Source organism: Trachemys scripta, chromosome 23 (genome assembly GCF_013100865.1).
Source record: "Trachemys scripta elegans isolate TJP31775 chromosome 23, CAS_Tse_1.0, whole genome shotgun sequence".
Lineage (NCBI taxonomy): Eukaryota > Metazoa > Chordata > Testudines > Emydidae > Trachemys > Trachemys scripta.
Genome location: NC_048320.1, coordinates 12,667,166 through 12,690,972, shown reverse-complemented (window position 1 = coordinate 12,690,972; position 23,807 = coordinate 12,667,166). Strand labels below are relative to the sequence as shown.

Here is a 23,807-nt window from a genome sequence, read left to right as displayed (position 1 = left end):
CCCCTGCACATCACTGGTGCTGTTAAACTTACTTGATAAATGAATAAAATAAGTCCTGTTAACTGTCCCATTTTAGACAAGAAATTTTATGCCTCATATTGATTTGTTTTCGTAATGGTAAAGTGACATCTGAAACTGAATTTTGAAACTGAAGTTACAGCAACATTATTTCTGTTCAAGAAAAGAATCCTGCCTTGTCTAATATAACTTGCCCTGCTTGTGCATTCCTTACGTTAGGTCTCTTAGCTGTTGGGGTGGTAGGTTGTGAGATGGGTGCTACCCTTCCCCCAGCAGTAACCAGGATTTGCTGCTCCAGCTATTTTGCAAAGGGGGGGGGATGTAACTTTGCAGTTTAAAACTTTTTAGTTTTTTTCCCCTGCAATTAAATATTTTTGTAACATGTGGGCTTCAGTTGCAATCTTTTCCACCCGCACACGCAAAATCCCCACCGCTTTTCCCTCCTCTGGCAGAAGCAGCCGCCTACCCTGCAACTCTCCTGGGCATCGCAGGGGCACCCACGTGCCTCTTGCCCGGGAACTCCCAAGAGCTCGGCCAGCGTGACCGCTTCAAGTCTCGCGAGATGACCACCCGCCGGGGGTCGAGCCGTTCTGCTCTCGCGAGACGTCTCGGCGGCTGCGGGAAGGCGGAAGTGTCGCGCGGTTTGGAGCGTAGCCATGGCCGTTGGGCTGGCGGCGGCCGCCGCGGACTGAGGCCCGAGCGGGAGGGGCCTGGCCGCGGGTACCTGCTCGACGCCAGGCCGGCGCCTGCGGCCTGCCCCGGGGCCCTCCCCTTCTCCCTCCCCCCCCTCACAGGCCCGCACCGGCCCACGGGATGAAGGCGGCACAGGGGGGCGCCGAGGGTGAGTCTGGGGTGGGGACCCCCGGGGGGGGCGTGGCCCTTGGAGGGGCGGGGCTCGTGGGGGGGGGAGCCCCAGACCCTGTGGGGGGGGCGTGGCCCTTGGAGGGGCGGGGCTCGTGAGGGGGGGAGCCCCAGACCCTGTGAGGGAAGCCCTGGGAGATCTGCTCCCCAACTTCCCTCTGAGATTGTGCTGCCCCCACCCCCGGTAGCCCCCAGTCCGGTCCAGCGGATCCCTGCTCTTTGCTGAGCTAACGGGGAGTTATTTCCGCCCTACACACACGTTGCCCCCCGTTGCTAGCCTGCTGTTCCGCTACCCTGCCTGGGAGGGGACCGAAACCTGGGGTCCCACGGCCACCCACATCCGTACCAGCAAGGCAGCCCGTGCCCACACGAGTTCTTCGCGGCCTGTTGGGATGTGAATGGTTCGTGGAGATGAAGGGGTCCTAGCACGGGCTGCTGCAGCTTCAGGGGAGCAGCCTGAGGACAACACCTCTAGCGTGGGATGTTTCATCTTGGGCTGCAGGGGCTCCTGGTGTACAGAGCGGACGGGCACCGAAGCCAGGTTGATCCAGCATGATCCAGTATGGCCCATGAGAGGTTACAGGTCCTACTGTGCAAAGCTTCACGTTGATCAAAATAGCTTGCCCTTTGATCCAGATACAGCATTCTAGAGAGGAGTTTGTAATCTTTGGCGGATGGGTCTAGCATAAAATAGAGCAGATTGCAGACACCTTTATCTTCATCAGACATGCCCCTTCAGTTGCTATTGTATTGTCAGTGAATGATACAATGTAGTGCGGACGTTCCCAAACTTTTGTTTTGGCTGAGCCCTCCTTTGGCGATTCATGTCTTATGCACACACTCCCTTGTGTGGATGCCTGGTACCCACAGGGTGGGTGTCCAGTACCCACGTTGGGCGAGGGATGCCTGCTTCCTATGGGGAGCAGAGTGGGTGTGTCCTATGTGGCAGTTTCTGCTCTGTACAGGGGTTGGGGTGGTCTTGGCTGATGGGACCGGGCTCCCTGCCGATCACACTCCTCTCTGTGCAGGGAAGCAAATGGAGCCCTGCTTGGATCAGGAGAGCAGCAGAATGCTGCACCCTATGAGTAGTGGCCCCCTCTTGACTTTGGCCCTTTAGCGTGGCCCTGGGGCACTGAGCTCTGTCTCCTTCCTCTACTCAGGCTCTGTCCAGCAGGGGAAGCAGCTGGGGCTTGGTTCCCTGGGGCTTCACTGAAGGGCTGGGGGAAGGAAGAGGCTCTGTGCTGCAGGGGTATCAAAAGTAAGGGGGACAGCCTGCAGCTTCCTGCTTGCAGAGTCCCTTCTGGCTTCCCCAGCAGAACATGGTAACGGCCAGGTGGCAGTGGGGGAGTGAGATGATCAGGGAATCTGCTCCTAACAGCTGAGACTGTCCAAACAGCCCCCTATCCGCTTCCCTTACTGGATTGGGCCCCTCTTGGCTTGGACTCTTCAGCACAGCATAGTCAGGTCCTTACATTCCCCTAATAGCATTGTTGTGCTTCCCCTGCCCAGGAGGTGTTCTCCACAGTTTAGGAACCTCTGATCTGTTCCATCACCAACCTGAATTTTGAAAAGTCCCTAGATATGTGTGTTTACATGAGCAGTAACTTACTTCATCAAAGTGTTATAATCCTGTGTTTTCCTTGGATCTGGCAACTCAGGTGAGGTTGCCAAAATAAACTGTGATTGCTGTACATTTCAAAGAGTCTATAGAGGAACCGGTTTCTTTATTAATGAAAGCCGGTGTGGCTTTAGCATGGGTTCAGTTGCACCCACAGAAATAATGAAACCACGGGTGCAAAAACAGGCAAACATTCATTTCTTCTGGCCTGGTGCAGAGGGGAGGGTGGGGGAGTTGGTAAGTGAGCCTGCCCTGCACTCACCCCATGGCAGCGGCTCCTGTCACAATTGAGGTGTGGCTGGGTCAAACCTGAGTGCCACTGCAATCCTGTGCAGTGCCCCTCCATGCCCTCCCCTTCGTACCAGGGTGGAATATGAGTTAGGGTCGCGGGGCTAGGGAGGCGACTGAGACATGATACTCATTTTTTTAAAATGACTAGATTTCAAGTGATGGTGTCCCTTGAAACCCCATTTACTGTGAAATCCCGAACTGTCACTCCCTTGCAGTGTGCAAACTACAATCCCAGTTCTAGGACATCTCTGCAACCTAATGATACCGTGCCCACAGGATACCAACCTTAGGTATTGACTCCATCCCACTAGGCAGGTCAGAATACCTCTAAATCATAGAATTTTGAGCCCTCTGAGACGCTGGCAGTTGGGCAGGGGCATGAGTCCCTCCCTGTATCGCATTCCAACTGTCGCTGCCTCAGGTCCTTCCCTGTAAATGGGCTCCAGTTGGAGCCTTTATAGGATGTTATGTTGACTTCCATTCAGTGCTGTGAAGGTGTTTTTAAAAAAGAAAAGAATTTCATACATGAATGTGACTACAGTGGATCTCACTGTGGTCTGTGGGTTCCTCCCTGGTGATTCACTGAATATAAATAGTTGATTGTAGTGGGTAGTTGGGAGGTTGGGAAAGAAGGTGGTCTCTGGGGAGGATCTTTGCCATACAATGAGGTTAGTAGAACAAAAGAGTTGGAAAGGAACTATAAGTGTATACCGTGCAATAAGAGACAGGAGATTGAAAGTAGAACCTCCCCTCTTTAAAGATCTGCTATGCTTCTTATCTTCTGTTTTCCTTGAGCTTTCAGCAGGTCTTTAAACCATCCTCTTGTGCTGCAAAGGGTATGCAGTCAATTATAATGCAATACCAAGACTAAACTAGATGGACCAAATCCCACTCTCTCATCTTACTCACATATGTAGTCCTACTGATTGCCCCAAGAGGTCTTTGAAGTCTTATTGTCCCCTGGGTATGATGACCTTTGGTACAGTCTTTGCATTATTTAACTGTGTGTGTGAGAGAGAAGAGTAAAGTGGCAATAAGTAAAATTTCTCAGAATTGTTTTATGTTGCTGTTAAAGGCAAAGAACACGTCTTTTATTTAGAACTTGCAGGAGTTTTTATTTGTAAAAGTTTGAATGTTGTTGTCAGCACTGAGATTAAACAGCGGCAGGCCCCCTGACTGAGTTGTCCCATATCATTTGTCCTGTAGAAACGGAGAAGCTGAATAAGATGAGTTCTCTCTTGGAACGACTTCATGCAAAGTTTAACCAAAACAGACCTTGGACTGAAACGGTGAAGCTTGTCCGTCAAGTCATGGTGAGAATTGGAGGAGGCTGGATGAGATTGTTTCCTGGGAGAATGGTGTAGTTATGTGTCTGGATTAGTAGTAATAGTTCTTTAGCACTCCTCAGCCAGCTGTCTCAAGGTGTTTTGCAAAATCTTAATCCTTACAGCCGCTCATAGAAGAAGGGTTTTACCAGTTGCACCTAGAGGGCATAGCCAAGATCAGGGTTCCCATTGTGCTAACCCAAACAGGGAGAAATAGTTCCTGCCTGGAAAAGTTTATAATTTAAATAGACAAGACAGACTAAGGGGAAACAGGCACAAAGAGATGAAGTAGCTTACCCAAGGGCACATAATGGAACATTGGCAGAGTCCGGAATAGAACCCATGATCCTGCTGCCCTTAACCACTGGACTGCAGTCTTTATTCAGCACTAAGGTACCAGTCCCCTTTGGCAACTAGCTGTTAGTGCAGTTGTGCAGCACGATCTCATTCATACTCCTTTTCTGGTAGAAGTACAGTTAATTTGTGAAGAGCTGCACCAAGTTATTGTAGAAGCGTTCCTAGTGTTAGGCATGCTGCTTTCAGTTTTAGCACCACTGCCCGGCTGGTGCGTTTGTTGGAATGGCAGCAATGGGGAAGAGAAAGATAACCCAAAGTTTTCGGCAAATATTGTTCTGTGGTGTGTGAAATTTGCATGCCTGGCTATTTCGCCCCATTTCTTCCTTTATTATTCTCGGTTTGTTTAGGATTATGCATATATAAAAAGCTATTAAAGTCAATTCTTCCAATTCAATCAGCTGCTTACGAAAAAAAAAGTGTGTGCGCGCAGTGGATATCTTTAAGTTATCTTGCTCCTGTTCTCATTTTAAGAAGCTAAATGGAAGAGTAATTCTGGGATAGGATTTAATTAACTTTAAATTGTCTGAATAAACAACATTTGGCCCTGAATAACAGTTATGGACTCAGTCTTGATGAACACTGCATACAAATGGTGGTTGTTTTCTCCCTTTTCACTCAGGAAAAACGGGTTGCGATGAACTCTGGGGGCCATCAACATCTGGTGAGCTGTTTGGAGACTTTGCAGAAAGCATTAAAAGGTTGGTAAACTCCTCGGAAATGTAACAACAAAAAATGTACTTACGCTTTCCATAGTGTTCAGAATGAAACATGATTGAAATATTAAATTGTAAAAATAAACAGAAATAGCAAATGTTTCATTTTGTGTTTCTGGTAAGTGCATTTACATATGTGCGCGCACACTCTCACACGCACATATTTACCACTTATGCCACAGTAGAACGTCCTAGTTTAGGTTGCCAGCTAAACCATTTGCCTAGCCTCAACCCAAAAGTGGTTTTGTATGGGAACGTGGAAGAATATCAGTTCATTTCTTTGCAGTTGTGACTGCGATGGTGGGCAGTCTTTATTTTTCTTTTTAAAAATTGCTCCTGCTATATTTTGCATGTCAGTAATTCGTGTGTGCATGCAGCCAGATGTGAAACCGTACAAGTGAATAATGTTGGCGCGTGTGTGTGTGTGAGGAAGGGTAGTTGAGACTGCACTTAGTGCCACATGAATACACTCCTATGGGGAAATTAAGAGTCATTCAGTCTAAACTTGCCTTGTGTCTTTCCTGTTTAGTATCGTCTCTGCCTGCCATGACAGATCGCTTGGAGTCTATAGCTAGACAAAATGGGTAAGTCTTCTTTTGTGGCAGAGGCATTTCCTGTGTATCTGTACAGAATCATCATAATCTCACTGCTGGTTTGATTGTTTTTTGTGTGCATCTCATAGCAATTTTTGTTTTGTTTTGTATGTAAGCCTTGGATCTCACCTTAGTGCAAATGGCACTGAATGTTACATCACTTCAGACATGTTCTATGTGGAAGTCCAGTTAGATCCTACAGGGCTGCTGTGTGATGTGAAGGTGGCGCACCATGGAGAAAATCCTGTGGTACGTATAACCTAGAAAGAGGAGATGGGTAACACCAAAGGCAAGCAGTGTTGGTTTGCCTCCCCTCTGCACAAACACAGGGAATCAATTGTGTAAAATATGTCCATCTAGTTCTCAAAGAAAATCTCTACTCGTGGCTCAAGTGGAAGGTGAAAACCTCCATGGGGAGATTCCTTCTCACTCCTAAATTTGGTGATTAGTTCAGTTCTGTGCATGTGAACAAGAACCACTTAGATAACGGTCCATATTTGACTTTGAGTCAGAGTATAATCAACCGACAAAGCAGAATTACAGTTATCTGTAGCTTTTTATCTGTTTCCTTCAGTATATTTCTTTATTATTGATAAAACTTACAGTTCTGTAGATGGAAACTTGGGTCAAAGTGTTTCAACTTGGAGGCCTAAAGTTAGGCATCTTAAAAAAGTGGCCTGATTTTTCAGAGGTGGTGGCATCTGCAATTCCCATTGATTTAATTGCACCTCTGAAAACCATGGCACTTTTAGTAGATGCCTACATATAGATTTAGGTGTTCAACTTAAAGCCCCCAAGTTTGAAAACTGGTATAGTTGTTTAACAGGAGATAATATTAATTTAATTTGTGCTGCAAGTGATTGACAAACAGGGCATCTGAACCATACTGGTGTAGAGCAGTCAGTGTAAAACTGTTTCTCACCAGAACATAATGGTCAGAAACCTCATTCTGTCCCTGTATTTTATAGTCATAGAAATGTTCAAAAGTCACAGATTAATTTGAAATGAATGTAGTGTATGTTCTTTCCATTTCAGAGCTGTCCAGAACTGGTGCAACAGCTGAGGTGAGCAAAAACAGTTGTTCAATATCAGGGAAAAGACGCTTTTTCAGGATGCAATGATCAACAGTACTATTTTATGGTTGGAATTGTACAGCAGTTGGTAACTGTTCCTTCTTCACAAAGTCTCTGCACTTTCACAAGAGGTTTTCTGGCTTCGTTTGGCCAGGACTTCCTCACTCTTTTCATCATGCATGGTACCTTTGAAGCCTCTGTACGAGGCCACACAATTGTCTCTTGACCAGGGTATTTTGCAGAGAAATTTAAAAACCAAAAAGCTAAAAGTAAATTGCTGCCAATATTACAGACAGTGATGAAAGAAACACATTTTCACAGTTTTCATCTTGTAAAAGTAAATTCCTGAGTGACGTAAGAATTTTATTATAAAGATAATAATTCTTAAAAATAAAACAATTTATCCAAATGGCTTAACAATGACCATTTTTTCCCCCCTCCTAGAGAGAAAAACTTTGATGAATTCTCTAAGCATCTAAAGGGGCTTGTGAACCTTTATAAACTTCCTGGAGACAAGTAAGTGTATATAGCATGTAGTGTATCCCCGCCCCCCTTTTCTAGGCCCCAATTCTGCAAGCACTTAACCCATGTTAATTTTACACAGGTGACTAGTCCTGTTGGCTTCCGTCGGCCTGCTTGTGTGCTAATAAGTAAAATAATAACAATAATAATAATATATATGGAGATATCCTATCTCCTAGAACTGGAAGGGACCCCGAAAGGTCATCGAGTCCAGACCCCTGCCTTCACTAGCAGGATCAAGTACTGATTTTGCCCCAGATCCCTAAGTGGCCCCCTCAAGGATTGAACTCTCAACCCTGGGTTTAGCAGGCCAAGGCTCAAACCACTGAGCTATCCCTCTTAAAGTTAAGACTGTGTATAAGTGTTTATAATATTGGAGCCCAAGTTACAAATTTCTAACAAGTTACATCATTTGTTTGGGAATCCATTTGTCAATTTTCTTACACTAAGAGGCTTGAAAAACTATTTTTTTATCTTGATAACCATCTGTCTTTATACATAAAAAAGCACTGCATTTAAAGGTCACTGTCAAGATAAACTATATTAACAAATTTCCTTACCAATGCCCTGATCCTCCATATATTTATTTGACTTAACATCGTGCCTAGGAGTCCCAGTTGTGGACCAGGATCCCATCGTGCTTGTAGTTGTAAAAGCACAGAACAAAAAGACTGTCCCTACCCCAAAGGGCTTACATTGGGTTATTCAGGTGCATACGTGTTTGCAGGATCAGGGCCTAAGTTTATACTAAAATACTAAAAGAAATTTTAAAATGTCACTTCTATATTTATGCAGTGCGTTTACATTTCACTTCATATCAGGTGAGATAATGAACTGGTCAGTTTCAGGTTCATTTTGTTTCTCTCTGATTTCACTGCTAACTAACACAGTGGTGTTATTTTAGGGACTCTCAACAATGCAGGGGAATATTTCAATCCAATACCCATTTTCACTGACATTAAAAAAAAATCTATTCATAGTGGGCAAGATTAAAAAAAAAAAGGGGGGGGGGGGAGGAGCCTAAATATAGACTCCTAAATCCATGTACAAGTGGCCTGATTTCAAAACTGCTAAGCACCCCACATCTCCCATTGACTTCAATGAAAGTAGAAACTGCTGAACATCTCCCGGAAGATACTTAGTACCGTGCAGTGTTGAGTCTTTAGCGAGTACTGTGTCAGCTGCACACGCACACACACTTGATTGCATGATCTTAGAAACCTGCTGCCATCTAGGCAGCCAGGATTGATTTCTAGACAGAGATTGAAATTAATTTAATAGTAAAATACTATGAAGCATAAAAAATCGTATTCTTTTCATTTTCTCCTCTGTGGTTCTGTGCATTTTTGATTTAAAAAACATAGATGTACATATAAAGCCCTTAATTTTATCTTTTATTATAATCCTGAAGTACACAGATACCAAATTAGGAATACATATGTACATGATTTGCTCTATACAAATTGAGAAAAGAAAACAAAATATAATATACAATCTAAGATGTGAGACATTGTATCATTCACTGTGTATACGTCTTTTATCAGTTTACATTGAAACCAGAATAGGAAAAAATGACTGTCTTTAGTGATTTAATACCATGATTAGGGTCATACTATTAGTAAAGAATTTAATCTGAAGTTCTGAGTTAACGTCAGGTTCTGTACAGTTTCTTGAATTCTTTTTTTTTTTTTTTCCATGCTGCTTTTTTTTCAAGCAAACTTAAAACTAAAATGTACTTGGCTCTTCAGTCTTTGGAGCTGGATCTCTCAAAGATGGCAGTGATGTACTGGTAAGAACATTTATACACCTTTGAGTTTCTCAATACCTGGGCATGAATTGGTGCCATGATGAGGCCCATACTTCCTGACTTTTTTTTTAAAACCGATGCTGACATTAAAACAACCTATGCAACTGGAGGTTGATTCAAAGCGTTATAGAAACTGTTAATCATTTTTAAGGCTTTTCTAAAGTCTGTGTTTAACTGCAGAATGAGCAATTGAAATAGAAAGTGAGGGAAAAACAGGCTGAGGATGAAAAAGAGAGAGTAGAGTTTGAAAAAGAGCAGAGACAGCATAAACGAGGGACTGACTGGGGAAAAAAAATAGATACAGCAACTTTTCTAGCATATAGCAGGAGGAGATACTGGGATGGGGTTGATCAGCCACCTGCCAATCTATCGCGGGTTGTTCCAGCAAAACAGGTTGGGAACCACTTACGTTAGCTTTTACTGTTGTAGATTGAATGGACTAAAAGCCACTTAGCTAGTGGGGAAACGGATGACTCCTTTCGCCAATACTTTGAGACATTTTCCAATTACAGTGGAAGCTTAGGATACTTACTTTTATCTGACTGTGAACTGTGTATTGTAAGATCTCAAAGGAGCCACCAGTGCTTAGACGTTTGGGATTTGAACTATGCTCCAGCACATTATAAATCTACGATTCTCTCTGTTGTAGGCAAGCCACCAACGCAAGTCTCCTCGACAAGATTCTTCATGGCAGTGTTGGGTATCTCACCCCAAGAAGTGGAGGTATCTGGGTCTTTTGTGTAACCAAAAGGGAGAATGGGGGATTGAACAGACCCTTCTTAGTTGTCTGATTTTATTCAGGTGACTAAAACTTTTATGAATGATAGCTGAGCTTCACATTAGCAGATGGTAATAGTAGATAAGAGTTGCCAATGTAAGAGTGGTGGTCATCTACATATTTCTAAGAACCTCACGATCCAGTAGGGTAGTTTTACTTTTACAAAATCACTCCCTATACTGGATTTACAATGCACAGTTTCTCTCTGTCAGACATCTTGGCCTCTGTTAAAAAGAGTGACTGTTTGAACAGCTTTGCACTTCATGTGCTGTGCAGTATGGCAAAGTGAGTGTGGTCTGGTTGCTAGTGACTTTTATGAAGGATCGGTGTAACTCATCCATCAAGGCCCTCATTAACAAGCCTGTTTCCCACAGGTCACCTGATGAATCTCAAGTATTACGTTTCGCCCTATGATTTATTTGAAGAAGGCACTGGAGCCCCCATTATTTTGCATGAGAACAATGGTACGTCACCTAAAAGGCTGCTTCTGGCCACTGGTTGTACTTTAGGCACGTAAGATTTTCAGTCTGTCTAAAACTTGTTCCCGGTTTGTTTAAACGTTTCTATGAGTTAGAGGCAAGAATATTGTAGAAGAAGGCAGCTTCCTTATAGCGTGAGTGACTGACTTACTGGTGGTAGAGTTTAGATTTTTGAGGAAAGTGTAGAATTCCGAAGATTGATGGCTGGGTTCTCCTTCATAAGCAGCACAAAATGGCCTTCATGTCTGGAGCTGGCTGATGGAGAATTCCCATTGCATAGGGGAAGTCTCCCCCAGCAGAAAGCTGGCAGAGGTGGCTCTTCTGTTTTCTACGCCAGCCAGCCCCCTTGCCCCTGCCATAAAAGAAAGGACAGGTCATGTCAGATGTGTTCCAAGGGTGAGAGGAGCATAGTAAAGCAGAGCTCCAGTGCGCTTGGTCATCCGCTAACATAAAGTCAGTGGTCCTTTCAGGACCTTACGCCAGTGGCAGAAGTTAAATTAGGTCCCCTGCTACTCCAGCTTCCACTGGGGCTGGACAGCCAGGATCAGGGAGTCATGACCATTTGGCTGTCTGCAACCATTGCTCTCCAATGTGAGAAGAAGCAAGGGCAGAGTGACTGACGTAGGTTTGAGACACACATGCAAACCCTAGGACACTTCTCCCATTTTCTGGATACAGTTGCCCTCTGGAGGTGAAATCCACTTCTGTGCAGGCCTGCACAAAGCCAGTGCATCACTTAAATCCTACTTAAGCCCTCAAAATATGCAGTGAGGTGAATTTAATCCAGGATGGCTAACTCTAGGTTTATTTTGTATTGATTAATTACAAAAAAATTCCCCTGGTTTCAGCCATGATTATGGGTGTGGCTTTTTGTAGGACTATAATAATAAACTTTCACATCTGAACATAAAGGTTTCCTTTTTGTTAGCATTTTATACAATAACACCAAGCTCCGTATCTAGAAAGAGCGAGACAACTTGGAAAAATAAGACACTGGGACTGAACGCATCCAAAATCATAAATAATTTTGCACATAGAAATGTACTGCAAGATTGTAAATTCACTTGAAATCTATTGCTGACAGATAATAGGCCCACCCCAGAAAAGAGAAATAGAATTTCAAATAGCATAAATAAAGGGCTGCACATTCAAACTAGACGATATCAAACTTTGAAAGAGATGCTACATAGACAAATAATGCATCTACACGTGAGCAATATTTTTAACTCCTAAAGCACATTAATGGTTTTTCCAGTGGTTTTTGATACGGTCTCCTTTCTCTTGCCTGCTCTTCCAGTCCCTCGATCTTTGGGCATGAACGCATCGATAACAATCGAAGGAACCTTGGCTATGTACAAACTCCCAATTGCACCATTAATTATGGGATCTCATCCTGTTGACAACAAAGGGTAAGGAAAGGGCACTTCTGCTGGGGCCTCTGACAGTGGCCTCATTCAGTTGCTACCGGTGTGTCCCTGTTTTGAGTCCTCTTTCCAAGCCACGTCAATAACAAAATGTCATATCATCAGTCATAGGATTTGACGTGGCCCCGATCTGTAAAATACCCTGCACTTGAGACACGAGTGAAGCCTATTTTTCAGGTGTTAATCAAGTGTCGTAATTTTTCAGAAGTAACAGACAAGATACAGACATAAGTTTGGGCAGAGGATAAAATGTGTATCTTAAAATATAGACACACTTTAAAAATTGTTTCTGTGCATACACCATAATACTTTTCTACCTTACATGTGTATTGTGAGGATACATTCATTAATGTTTGTATGGTGCTCAGGCACTATTTGTGGGCGGGGGGAGAACATAATGTACCTACATAAATATAAATATTCATGTAATAAAAAAAAACAAGTAACTTCAATGCTTTAGGACTCCATCCTTCTCATCAGTCACCAGTGCCAACAGTGTTGACTTGCCAGCTTGCTTCTTCTTGAAGTTCCCACGACCTATTCCAGTATCCCGGGCTTTCATTCAGAAACTGCAGAGCTGCACAGGTGGGTTGTAACTCTATCAGACAAGTATTCACTAGCTTTTACTAGTTGATTGTTTTAAGCACACTAAGTGAGTTTAACCCAAGTTCTTATACTCTTTTATATGTACTTTTGAGGATTGAATAGGTCCATATTATTGCACAGCTCCTTTTAGCTCCATGGTGTGGTCATTGTGCTCTGCTGTGTTTCCTCAGGAATCCCATTGTTTGACACCCCGCCAACGTTTGTCCCCCTGTATGAGCTGATCACGCAGTTTGAGTTATCCAAGGAGACCGATTCTGTACCTTTAAACCACAACATGCGCTTCTATGCAGTAAGTATGTCACTAGAACTGGGGAACTAAGCACACAGAGGAGGCAGGTTGAGGACTTTTGAAAAGAGTTAGAAACCCTGGACTGGAAAGTATTAAATTCTCTTGTACCAGTATAACTGTCAATTAGGGGCATGTTTTTACCAATAGTTATTCCAGTGCAGCCCCTAGACTGGATGCAGTTATACTTAAAGAGGTATCGCTTTTGTGTGTAGACACAACCTAAGTTATCCAAGCCAGAATGCTGGAAAAGACACAATCACAGTAGGTTAATTGTCCTGTCTTAACTTTGAATTGGTCATCCTCTGGACTGCAAGAGTTTCTTTTTGCAACTGATCTTCCTCCATTACAAAAGGTAACCCAAAACTGCTATGTACTATTTTGTCAGACTGTTGGTAAATAAACCGATGCATGTGCAACCAATGAGTTTGTGTGCATGGGTTGTCTTGTTTAATGTTCCTATTTAACTGAGAATCACAGATCAAAACAAAAGTCTTGGGAGTGGAGAATGTAAGATGACCAGAGAAGATCAGCAATTTGGTCTAACAACATTTGATAAATGACCTCTTTTTTTTTTAAACGTTTGCCTGTGCTAATGAGCTGGTCCTCCTACGGACAGACTCGTTATTTTGATTGGGTTAGTTGCACAGATGAGAACTATAATGGTAGCCAAAATTATGGTATGGCAGAGACTGGATTTACGGGAAGTTATTGAAATCATTTGTACTGTTAAACCACTGCTTCTCTGAGTGACTGCCATGAGGTGGAAAACTTGTAGCTGATGTGTGGAGGGAAGAGGAAGGTACTTTCTGGGTTGGCTACTGTGTTGAAAGATGCAGTTTCCATTGAACATACCAATATCTGTACACAGCAAGCGACTGAATGCTCACATTATCATGGAATTATCGGCTTCTATAGGTAGCTTAGATTCTTAATGTAATTTGAATGGGCTTTTTTGGGGTTTATAGATGTTTTTGCATTTGCATGTATAATGAGTGGGAATTGACTTTGACTGTGTAATTATAAAACCCAAGCATCATGAGAGGTGGAATGTCACCGGGGTGGTTAGGGCAGAGATCTGGGAGTTAACATTCTTGGGTTCTGTGTGTGGCTGTTCCGCTGACTACATTGTGTGACCTTTGGGTAAGTCACTTAAACAGTTTGTGTGAAATCCTGGACTCGCCGAAGTCCATATAAAACTCGCATTGAATTCAGTGAGGCCAAGATTTCACCTTCTGTGCCTCCGTTTCCCCAACTGTAAAATGGATCAATACTTAATCACCTCACAAAAGGACAGCGAAGTTTACTGTGTATAAAAGTGCTTTGAGAACCTCTGATGGGGCGGTATAGAGGTTCAAGGTAATATTATCATTCTTGGCAGTGGTATTTCTAGACTGGTATTTTGTTCAGGTTGTAAATCAGTTTATAAAAGGGTTTGATTCTTAGAAAGTGTCTCTCCAATGTGTCAATTCCAACTACAAAGGTCACTTAGCATGACACAGATGTTGGCGCTGCACTTGCTTTGGTAGATGTCTTTACTTCCTTGTATCCAGTACCATTGGAGTAAAGCACAGATTGTTTCCTAGGCTCTTCCAGGACAGCAGCACTGCTATTTCCTGAACAAGGATGCTCCTCTTCCAGATGGAAGAAGCCTGCAAGGAACTCTCATTAGTAAAATCACCTTCCAGCACCCTGGCCGGGTTCCTCTCATCCTCAACTTGATCAGGCATCAAGTGGCCTACAACACACTGATTGGCAGTTGTGTCAAGCGAACTGTTTTAAAAGAAGGTGGGTGACACATTGACCAACATAAATAAAATTCTGGGACTAGAGATGATCCTGGATTGTTCTCTGTAGTGGGTTAAAATCAGACGGCGGGTTTGGGGAATAGGAAATTAGAAGCCCGGGCTGCTTTGCTTCACCATTTTATTTTTCTTTCTTTTGGATGGCTATATTTGAGCTCATGTCTGTCTTCGTCTCTTGTGCTGTGAAGATGCTGCATTTACCAGCTCCTGTGTCTTTCAGATTCTCCTGGGATCTTGCAATTTGAAGTTTGCCCCCTCTCCGATTCCTGTTTCAGTGTATCCTTTCAGCATCCTGTGAATGACTCCCTGGTGTGTGGTGAGTAGGGGTCAGTGAAAAGCATGTGTCTATAAATGGATTTCAGGTGAAAATAGGGTTGGGTTTTTTTGTTTGTTTGTTTTGCCACTACAGTTGGAAGTTTAATGTCTCCCAAACACCTTCTCTCTGTCTTTCAGTGGTCATGGATGTGCAGGACTCCACACATGTGAACTGTAAACTATATAAAGGGCTCTCTGATGCTCTCATCTGTACAGATGACTTCATTGCCAAAGTTGTTCAAAGGTAAACCAGGCCTTCTCTGTGTTGCTATTAGATGCTACTCAGAGCATCTTTTATAAATCCCCAGAACTAGCATCCAGATACTGGTGGGCACTTCACAAATATCTAGGTGACAGTGGTTCTACAGGTCATTTTTCTGCAGAAAGATCCCCTTGTAGATCACCTGCTATCTCGTTCAGACTATCCGCCATAGTTATTTATAAAGCACTACAGTTCGTTTAGCCAAAGGGAGTGCTTGAATAGCTGAATATTTGTAGTGTTGAAACTGAATTAATCAGTAACTCTTGCTTAACAATCATTGTTATAAGCATGCAACATAGATTTCTAGCCTCCTCAAATCTATGTATAATAGTAATAGCGCTACAATAATACAAATAAATAATAATGCCTAGAGCTTTTGTAGCAATTTTCATCCATAGATCTCAAAGCACTTTACAAATGATTTAAGTAGCATTATTCCCATTATACAGATGGGGAAACTGAGGCACAGAAGTTTAAAGTCATATGCCCAAGGTCACCGAGCAGGCAAGTGGCAGAGACGGGACTATAAGCCAAGTCACCTGAGCCTCTGTCTAATGCCCTGTCTACTGGTACATACTGCTTCCATTATCCTTTCTATTTCTTAGCTACAAAAGAGACAAAATATCATTAAAAGACTTTTTCTGAATTCTGGTGAACACCTCTGGGTGACATCATTCCAGAACTCCATTTCTAATGCACTTCAACTTTTGTTGAGAGTTTTCTATGCCAGCCTTGGACAAAATCTACTAGATTTGAAACCATTCATCCTTTGTCTGTGGATTTCAGGCAAATGATGGTCAGGAGAAAGGGAGGCAAAACCAGGGTTGTATTGGAATCTCAGTTCCAACTTTAACTGCGGAGCAGCAACTGCCGACCTTATTAAATATCTGTTTTCTGGGTGCCTGTCTTAGTTGTATGTGTTTTCATGCTTCGTGATGAGCTCGCAGTTGCCTTCAAAGTCTCTGCCTCTCTTTGAATTAGAGGGTGACTCACTCACGGTTCCAACATTTGATAGCCCCGCCCCCAGGCTTTACATTTACACAGGCTCTTTATCAAAATGGCTCAGCCCCAGGGAACATTGGAAGCCTTTAGAAAACGACTAGGTGTTAATAATGCTCTGCACATGCAGAGACCCTACAGACGTCCTTATCAATATTGATGAATTACCTACCTTACAGGTCAGTCTGATCATTCCTATTTATCGATGGGGAAACTGAGGCACAGATTAAGTTGACGTGCCCAAGGTCACACATGGAGCCTGTGGCAGAGCTGGGAACAGAACCTATCCCTCCTAACACCCAGTCTCTTTAGCGACAGGATCATCCTTCTCTTAAGTATTACTTAGTTACTAATTATTAAAGTTTGATTGTCATTAAAAATGTAGCAGATAATATTAATGAAGGCAATGTAGAGAGGCACCGTTGTTCAGTGGCTAGAGGAGTATGACAGAGTAGCTATGAATAGATACAGCAGGGAACAAAAGATGCTAAATTCTGGCAATTCCTGGCTCAGTTGCTGTCTTGCCATGTGACCTGGGGCAAGTCTCTTGCGATTTGCATTAGTTTACCGTCCTGCAAAAGGGGGATAATTCCTAACTCTCAGAGCGTCTGTGAATCCTGTAATGTTTTTAGAACTCTTTAGTTGACAGTTTCTAGAAATGAGCAAATTGCATACTAAATCCTTCACACTTTCTGTCTTGCAGATGTATGTCCATTCCTGTGACGATGAGAGCCATTCGTAGAAAGGCAGAAACCATTCAGGCAGATACACCAGCCCTGTCCCTTATTGCAGAGACAGTAGAAGACATGGTGAAGAAAAACCTTCCCCCCGCCAGCAGCCCAGGGTACGGCATGACCACAGGCAACAACCCAATGAGTGGTACTACTACACCAACAAACACTTTTCCGGGGGGGCCCATCACTACCCTGTTTAACATGAGCATGAGCATGAAAGAGAGGCATGACTCGGTGGGCCATGGGGAGGACTTCAGCAAAGTGTCTCAGAACCCTATTCTCACTAGTTTGTTGCAGATCACAGGGAATGTGGGGTCTACCATAGGCTCAAGTCCAACCCCTCCCCATCACACGCCACCACCAGTATCCTCACCAGCAAGCAACACCAAGAACCACCCGATGCTCATGAACCTCCTTAAAGACAATCCTCCTCAGGACTTCTCCACTCTGTATGGGAGCAGCCCTCTTGAAAGGCAGAACTCTTCTTCTGGCTCCCCCAGAATGGAAATGGGCCCTGGGGGGAACAAGCAAAAGAAAAAAAAATCTCGCACACCAGCAGACAAGCCCAAGCATCAAACTGAGGATGATTTTCAGAGAGAGCTGTTTTCGATGGACGTTGATTCCCAGAACCCGATTTTTGATGTCAACATGACCGCTGACACTCTGGATACCCCTCATATTACTCCAGCGCCCAGTCAGTGCAGCACTCCGCCTACTACGTACCCCCAGCCTATACCTCACTCTCAGCCCAGTATTCAGAGGATGGTTCGACTTTCCAGTTCAGACAGCATTGGAGCTGATGTTACTGATATCCTTTCTGATATAGCAGAGGAAGCTGCCAAGCTCCCCAGCACTAATGAGGACTGTCCACCCATCGGAACGCCTGTAAGAGACTCTTCTAGTTCAGGACATTCACAAAGTGCCCTATTTGACCCCGATGTCTTTCAGACAAATAGTGAGAACCCGTACACTGATCCAGCCGACCTTATAGCAGATGCTACTGTGAGCCCAAACAGTGACTCTTCAAACCATTTTTTCCCAGACGGAGTCGATTTCAATCCTGACTTACTGAACAGTCAGAGTCAAAGTGGCTTTGGGGAGGAGTACTTCGATGAGAGCAGTCAGAGTGGAGATGCTGACGATTTCAAGGGCTTTGCATCCCAGGCGCTAAGTAGTTTGGGAGTGCAAGTGTTGGGGGGTGATGGGGGAGAAAATAAATTTAAAGGGAGCAATCAGGCAGACCTGGTTGACTTTAGTATTATTGCAGCTGCGAGCAAAACCCTGGGGTCCTCTGACATTATGGAGCATCATAGTGGAAGCCAGAGCCCTTTACTAAGTACAGGGGATTTGGGAAAGGAAAAGTCTCAGAAACGGGTAAAAGAAGGCAATGGCTCTGGGAGTAGTTTATCGGGTCCTGGGCTAGATGGTAAACCAGGAAAACGCAGCCGGACCCCGTCCAGTGATGGTAAAAGTAAAGAAAAGCTTCCAAAGCGGAAGAAAGCGGACATAGAAGGGAAATCTCCCTCTCATAGTTCATCCAACAGACCTTTCACCCCACCAGCAAGCTCTGGTGGGTCAAAATCTCCTGGAAGTTCAGGCAGATCTCAGACTCCTCCTGGTGTAGCCACTCCTCCTATTCCAAAAATCACAATTCAGATCCCCAAAGGGACAGTGACTGTTGGCAAACCTTCACACGGCCAGTATACAAGCAGTGGCTCTGTCTCCTCAAGCAGCAAAAGCCATCACAGCCATTCCTCCTCCTCTTCCTCCTCCTCTTCTGCCTCAGGCAAAGTAAAAAGCAGCAAATCAGAAGGGTCTTCTGGCTCAAAGATGAGCAGCAGCCTCTACCTGAACCAAGGTGGATCAGGTTCAGGGCAGTCAAAAAGCTCCGCTCAGTCTGTGGGAAAGCCTGGGTCCTCCCCTATCACCAAACATGGCCTCAGCAGCAGTTCCGGAGGTACCAAGATGAAGCCTCAAGGGAAGCCTTCATCACTTATGAACCCTTCCATGAGTAAACCAAACATTTCTCCTTCACATTCTAGACCATCAGGGGGTTCTGACAAGCTTGCCTCTCCAATGAAACCTGTTCCAGGTACTCCCCCGTCATCAAAAGCAAAATCGCCTATCAGTTCGGGTTCTGGGGGCTCACATATGTCTGGGACTGGATCAGGGTCAAATATGAAGTCCTCTTCAGGAATGGGATCCTCTGGGTCCATGTCGCAGAAACCACCTCCTTCATCAAACTCTTCTGCAGCATCTTCATCTTCCTTTTCATCTGGTGGTTCTTCCATGTCTTCATCTCAGAACCAGCATGGAAGCTCCAAGGGCAAATCTCCAAGCAGAAACAAGAAGCCATCCTTGATTGCAGTCATAGACAAACTTAAACATGGGGTTGTTACTAGTGGGCCTGGAGGTGAAGACCCAATGGATGGACAGATGGGGCCAAGTTCCAATTCCTCAAGCCATTCTTTGTCCTCCAAACACAACATGTCTGGAGGCGAATTTCAGGGGAAGCGGGAGAAAAGCGACAAAGACAAATCTAAAGTCTCTGTTTCTGGAGGATCTGTTGACTCTTCCAAGAAGACTTCGGATTCCAAAAACATTGGTAGTACTGGAGTGGCCAAGATTATCATCAGCAAACACGATGGTGGTTCCCCTAGTATAAAAGCCAAAGTAACCTTGCAGAAACCTGGGGAAGGAGGTGGGGATAGTTTAAGGCCTCAGATGGCTTCTTCCAAAAGCTATGGATCCCCTCTGATCAGTGGGTCTACTCCAAAGCATGAACGCTGCTCACCCAGCCACAGTAAGTCACCAGCATACACTCCTCAAAACATAGACAGTGAGAGCGAGTCTGGCTCCTCTATAGCAGAGAAATCCTATCAGAACAGTCCCAGCTCTGATGATGGCATTAGGCCACTACCGGAATATAGTTCAGAAAAACATAAGAAGCACAAAAAAGAGAAGAAGAAAGTGAAAGACAAAGACCGTGACAGAGATAGGGATCGTGACAAAGACAGAGACAAGAAGAAGTCTCATAGCATTAAACCAGAAAGTTGGTCTAAATCACCTATTTCTTCTGACCAGACTCTGTCCATGACAAGCAGTGCTATCCTATCAGCTGACAGGCCATCCCGGCCAAGCCCTGATTTTTTGATTGGGGAGGAAGACGATGACCTCATGGATGTTGCTCTGATTGGCAATTAATTTTTTTAAAATAATTTTAAAAGATCTCGAGAACCTCCCAGTGGGTTCTAGAGATAGCAAGCAAAGAATCGTTCATTTCAGAATACCACACTTACCTTGAGGGACGTGGTTTAAAAGGAAAACAGTATTCCTGAGGATCTCAAAAACCTGCCCAGAATACCTGCGAGTGCCGATCTTTCTGACTGGGAATGGCAAACCAGTCTTCTGACTGTGGCCCCAAGTTTGCAGCCCATTTACACACATGCTGAATTTTACATGTATTAATAGTCCTATAAAGTCAATGGGCGTAGAGTTAAGCATGTGGGTAAGTGTTTGGAGGAACAGACCCTAAATTGGTGCAGAAACATAAGTTATTGTTGAAGAATTAGATTTTTCCCCCCTCCCTCTCCTTTTCATGATAAGTTTTTAGTAAGTTTTGAGCTAATAACTTTAGGGCATATTTTAATGTTTGGGGCTTGTGGTTTTCTCTTTTTTTGAAGGGTGTCTGGAGAAAAGAGAAATGCTTTGCAGGTTTCTTTTATGGAGTTTCTTCATCATTTAGTGTCTGATTCTTAGAGGTGCTGAGGACCTTCATCTTCCATTGACATCAGCAGCTCTGCAAAATCAGGCACTGTGTTTTGATGGACATCAGCGTTTTATTCCAGGTCAAAGTGATGAAGGATATTTATGTCGATGTTTGATTGACCTTGCGTTTTAGCTATTTATTTATGTCCCTATTTGAATGCCTCATGCTGTTTGTTTTTCATGCCGTCTTTATATTTTAATTGTGCGATGCAGGGTCTGAAGGACTCTGGGAGAGTGGGAGCTTGGTTAGCTGTGGGTTAGGAAAGCCTGGGAAATGTGCAGCCACTGTAGCTTTGGTGAAGTTGGTAAAATCACAGCATGCTTTGCCCTGATCTGAGCGCTGTTTGCTAGGTTTAAAGGAAACGAAATTCCCCAGAATCCCAGTGCTGTGTATATATGAAAATTCACAACCTTTATAGAGATACATTTAGGGCCCAATCCTGCAAATACTTAAGAATATGCTTAACTTTATTCATTGTAAAAAAAATCCCATTTGAAGTCAATGCAGCTATTGCTACTCGTGTGCGCAAATGTTTTGTGGAATCAGGCCTTATGTTTTTAATCTTTCTGATGCAAAAGTGCCTAGGGCATTTTTAATTTTTGTGTGTGTGCAGCACGTTTTCCCACAGCAGCACTGCTGGTAACCCACACAAGCATTCCCTATGCCCCCCCCCACTTGAGAGGTTGTTAGCTTACCAGTAGGTGTGAATCATTCCTGTGCCGGTGTTAGTACTTGTGTTGATGAAAAACATGCTGAAATGTCTTGGCTTTGTAAAACCTGATTGGCTGCAATAGAAGCAATAATTTCCCCGAACGGTGGATTTCCTTCTTTCACCAGGACTTTAAAGGCAGATGCAGGCAAGACCTGCTAGTCTCCGTCCTTGAGAGGATAGGAGTGAGAAGTCTATTTTGTAAATGAAAGCAGTTAGGATTGTTTTGATAGAGGAGGAGACATGGAAGAGCCTTCAGACAAGGGAACACAGTGTATCTAAAGAGCACCGTGAACCCATCTCCTTTTCGGTCCTACAGGGAAATGCATTGAGTGAAATCCTTGCCCCACTGAGTTTCGCACTGACTTCAGAGGGGCCAGGATTTCACCTGTGGGCTTGAGAATATGCTTTATTTTGGGTTTGCAGTTTGAAAAGACATCAAGGTTTAGGTTTCCTTTAAACTGTGGACATTTCCTGTCTTGCATACAGTCCAGCCCCCTGATCATTTTCAGGCCACACAGCTTCTCTTTTCTGGCTCATGTAAAGCTCCTAAAAAACTGGAATGCTTGTATCTTTTCAGTGGGTTGGCTTCTAGGCAGCTAGCTGTAGACTTTCCATTCTTCCTGTCTTCAGCTCTATTTGGGGCTGTAGACTGAAATTGCTATTGTCACATAGAAAGCAGGTGTGAATTTCTCTCTCTCACACAATAGCTCTCCCTTATATTTTCCAACCTTCATCCCTTGCTCCTAGTGGTCTGCATTCCATGGCTTCCCTCTCACCAATACTCCCAGCTTCATGTGCTGAGATGATAGACAATAGTAATTAAAGTCTAAATCTGCAGCAAATGACATTATTTGATGCAGCATCAGAATCGTATGACTGTGTGGTGTCTATGAAGAGGATGTAAGAAATACACCACCAGATGACTTTATCTTGAGACCCTGCTAGAGTGGCTACATCTTGGAAATAATACTTGTTTAGATGGCAACAGGTTGTTATCTGTTTTAGTTCTGTCCGTCTCATTTAAGTTGCTTTATTTAAAATAACCCTTTAAACTTCTTTGGATTGTGTAAAGGCTTAGCTGAAGCTAACAGCACTGTTACAAAAGCAAAGCAAGGTTTGGGTGTTCAAGGAATAATTTCCTCAATTAATAAAATGGACTGGTGTTTTAACAATATAAAAGATGCAGTGAAAGGCTTTTTAAAAAATTGTTCAGCTTTGCAAATTATTAAGATTTAAATTATAAATATATTTTAAATGAAACAGCTGAATGTGTTTCCTTCACTACTTACCTAAGACTCAAGTTCAGGGTTCTAAATTTCTCCTGCAAGAGGTGGGCATCATCGCTAACACCTAAAGAAATACAGGGAACAAAGTTGCATCCTCTTTAAGCATCTGTGACTTTGAGTGCTGCAAGAGAAACTTAATCCTGAACTGTAGTCATAGCAAGTAAATAGCTTTTCAATCCACTTATAATGCACTGTAACCCTTTCCCCTTTATACACTTATTTGTTTTACACTAAGTAAGGGAGAAAGACAGCCATTAAAAGTCAGGCGATAGTTGCATGATGCTTCTGTTGCACTGATCAGAGATGAGGTACACTTGTCAATATTACACAAACATTTTACATGTAAATGTTTGATCTCTTACAAATGTTTTATTTTTAAAATATTTTTGTTATTCTCTATGATATTTTACATCTTTCAGTATTGGAAAGATAAAAGTGTAAACAAACTTAAAAATTTTTAAAAAGGCAAATCTTTTAATCTCAGGTTAAGAAATGGATGTTGAGATTAAAAGAAAATGGTTCTTTCCTAAATGGTCATTATGTAAATAAGTGTCTTCAAATCTGCTTTTTGTGGGCAACCGTGTAAATACTTCCTGCTAATTTTTCATTCTTTTTCAATGTAGAGTGTACTTTCAACTTTTTTGGAAATACTGCAAAAAAAAAGAAAAAACATGTTTATTTACATGCAAATACATTTCTTTGGTAAGAATATTGTCTCGTCTTTATTTAAAAGCATTCTGCTTCCCAAGAACTGTCTTACATACCTTGAAATTAAAGTCAACACTCTTACAAAAGATCATTTTAGAAATCAAAGATTGCTATCACCTGTCAGTGAAACATTGGTTCTGACAGTACGGGACACATTCTGTCCACTGCTCTGGTGGCATACAGGAGGCAGAACTTGTGCTTCAAGAGGCTGGGGGAGAATTTCTCTGGCACAGGTACACCATAAAGCCGCTACCTTTGTATGCCTTGGTGCAGGGTCCATGCTAAGACCATGTCCATAGTGCATGGCCCAATGTAGATTTTGAGCTGTGAGACAGCCCCATGGCAGCCTAATTTATCCTGTGGGCTGCAGCAGGCTAGAATCCCAAGGGTGCAACCATCTTTGCCCCCACTTGTCCACAGGCTGTGCCTTCTGTGCTGCGTATCTTGGGGGTCAGAGCACTGAATC

The 23,807-nt window shown here is 43.4% G+C and overlaps 1 protein-coding gene across 2 annotated transcripts; it reads left to right on the top strand.

The window, feature by feature from the left end:
- Positions 1–641: 641 nt before the first annotated feature.
- Positions 642–23,334, top strand: MED1 (mediator complex subunit 1). 2 transcript variants are annotated; one of them, XM_034755758.1, is made up of 18 exons: positions 642–859; positions 3,995–4,101; positions 5,090–5,168; positions 5,713–5,767; positions 5,893–6,025; positions 6,812–6,840; positions 7,294–7,365; positions 9,086–9,160; positions 9,828–9,901; positions 10,331–10,420; positions 11,733–11,844; positions 12,320–12,444; positions 12,636–12,754; positions 14,338–14,539; positions 14,777–14,872; positions 15,010–15,115; positions 16,836–16,976; positions 20,550–23,334. In XM_034755758.1, exons 1-18 carry the CDS (start codon positions 832–834, stop codon positions 20,623–20,625), a joined length of 1,719 nt encoding a protein of 572 aa, XP_034611649.1. In that variant the 5' UTR covers positions 642–831; the 3' UTR covers positions 20,626–23,334. The 2 variants fall into 2 exon arrangements, with proteins under 2 accessions (XP_034611649.1, XP_034611648.1); XM_034755757.1 differs by having other exon boundaries at positions 16,836–23,334.
- The last annotated feature ends 473 nt before the right edge of the window (positions 23,335–23,807 follow it).

Excerpts from the sequence above, each read along its gene's own strand:
- MED1 (XM_034755757.1), top strand. The coding sequence starts at position 832 with ATGAAGGCGGCACAGGGGGGCGCCGAGG. Across the intron at positions 860-3,994 it reads GGCACAGGGGGGCGCCGAGG|AAACGGAGAAGCTGAATAAG; the intron begins GTGAGTCTGGGG and ends TTTGTCCTGTAG. Across the intron at positions 5,768-5,892 it reads TCTATAGCTAGACAAAATGG|CCTTGGATCTCACCTTAGTG; the intron begins GTAAGTCTTCTT and ends TTTGTATGTAAG.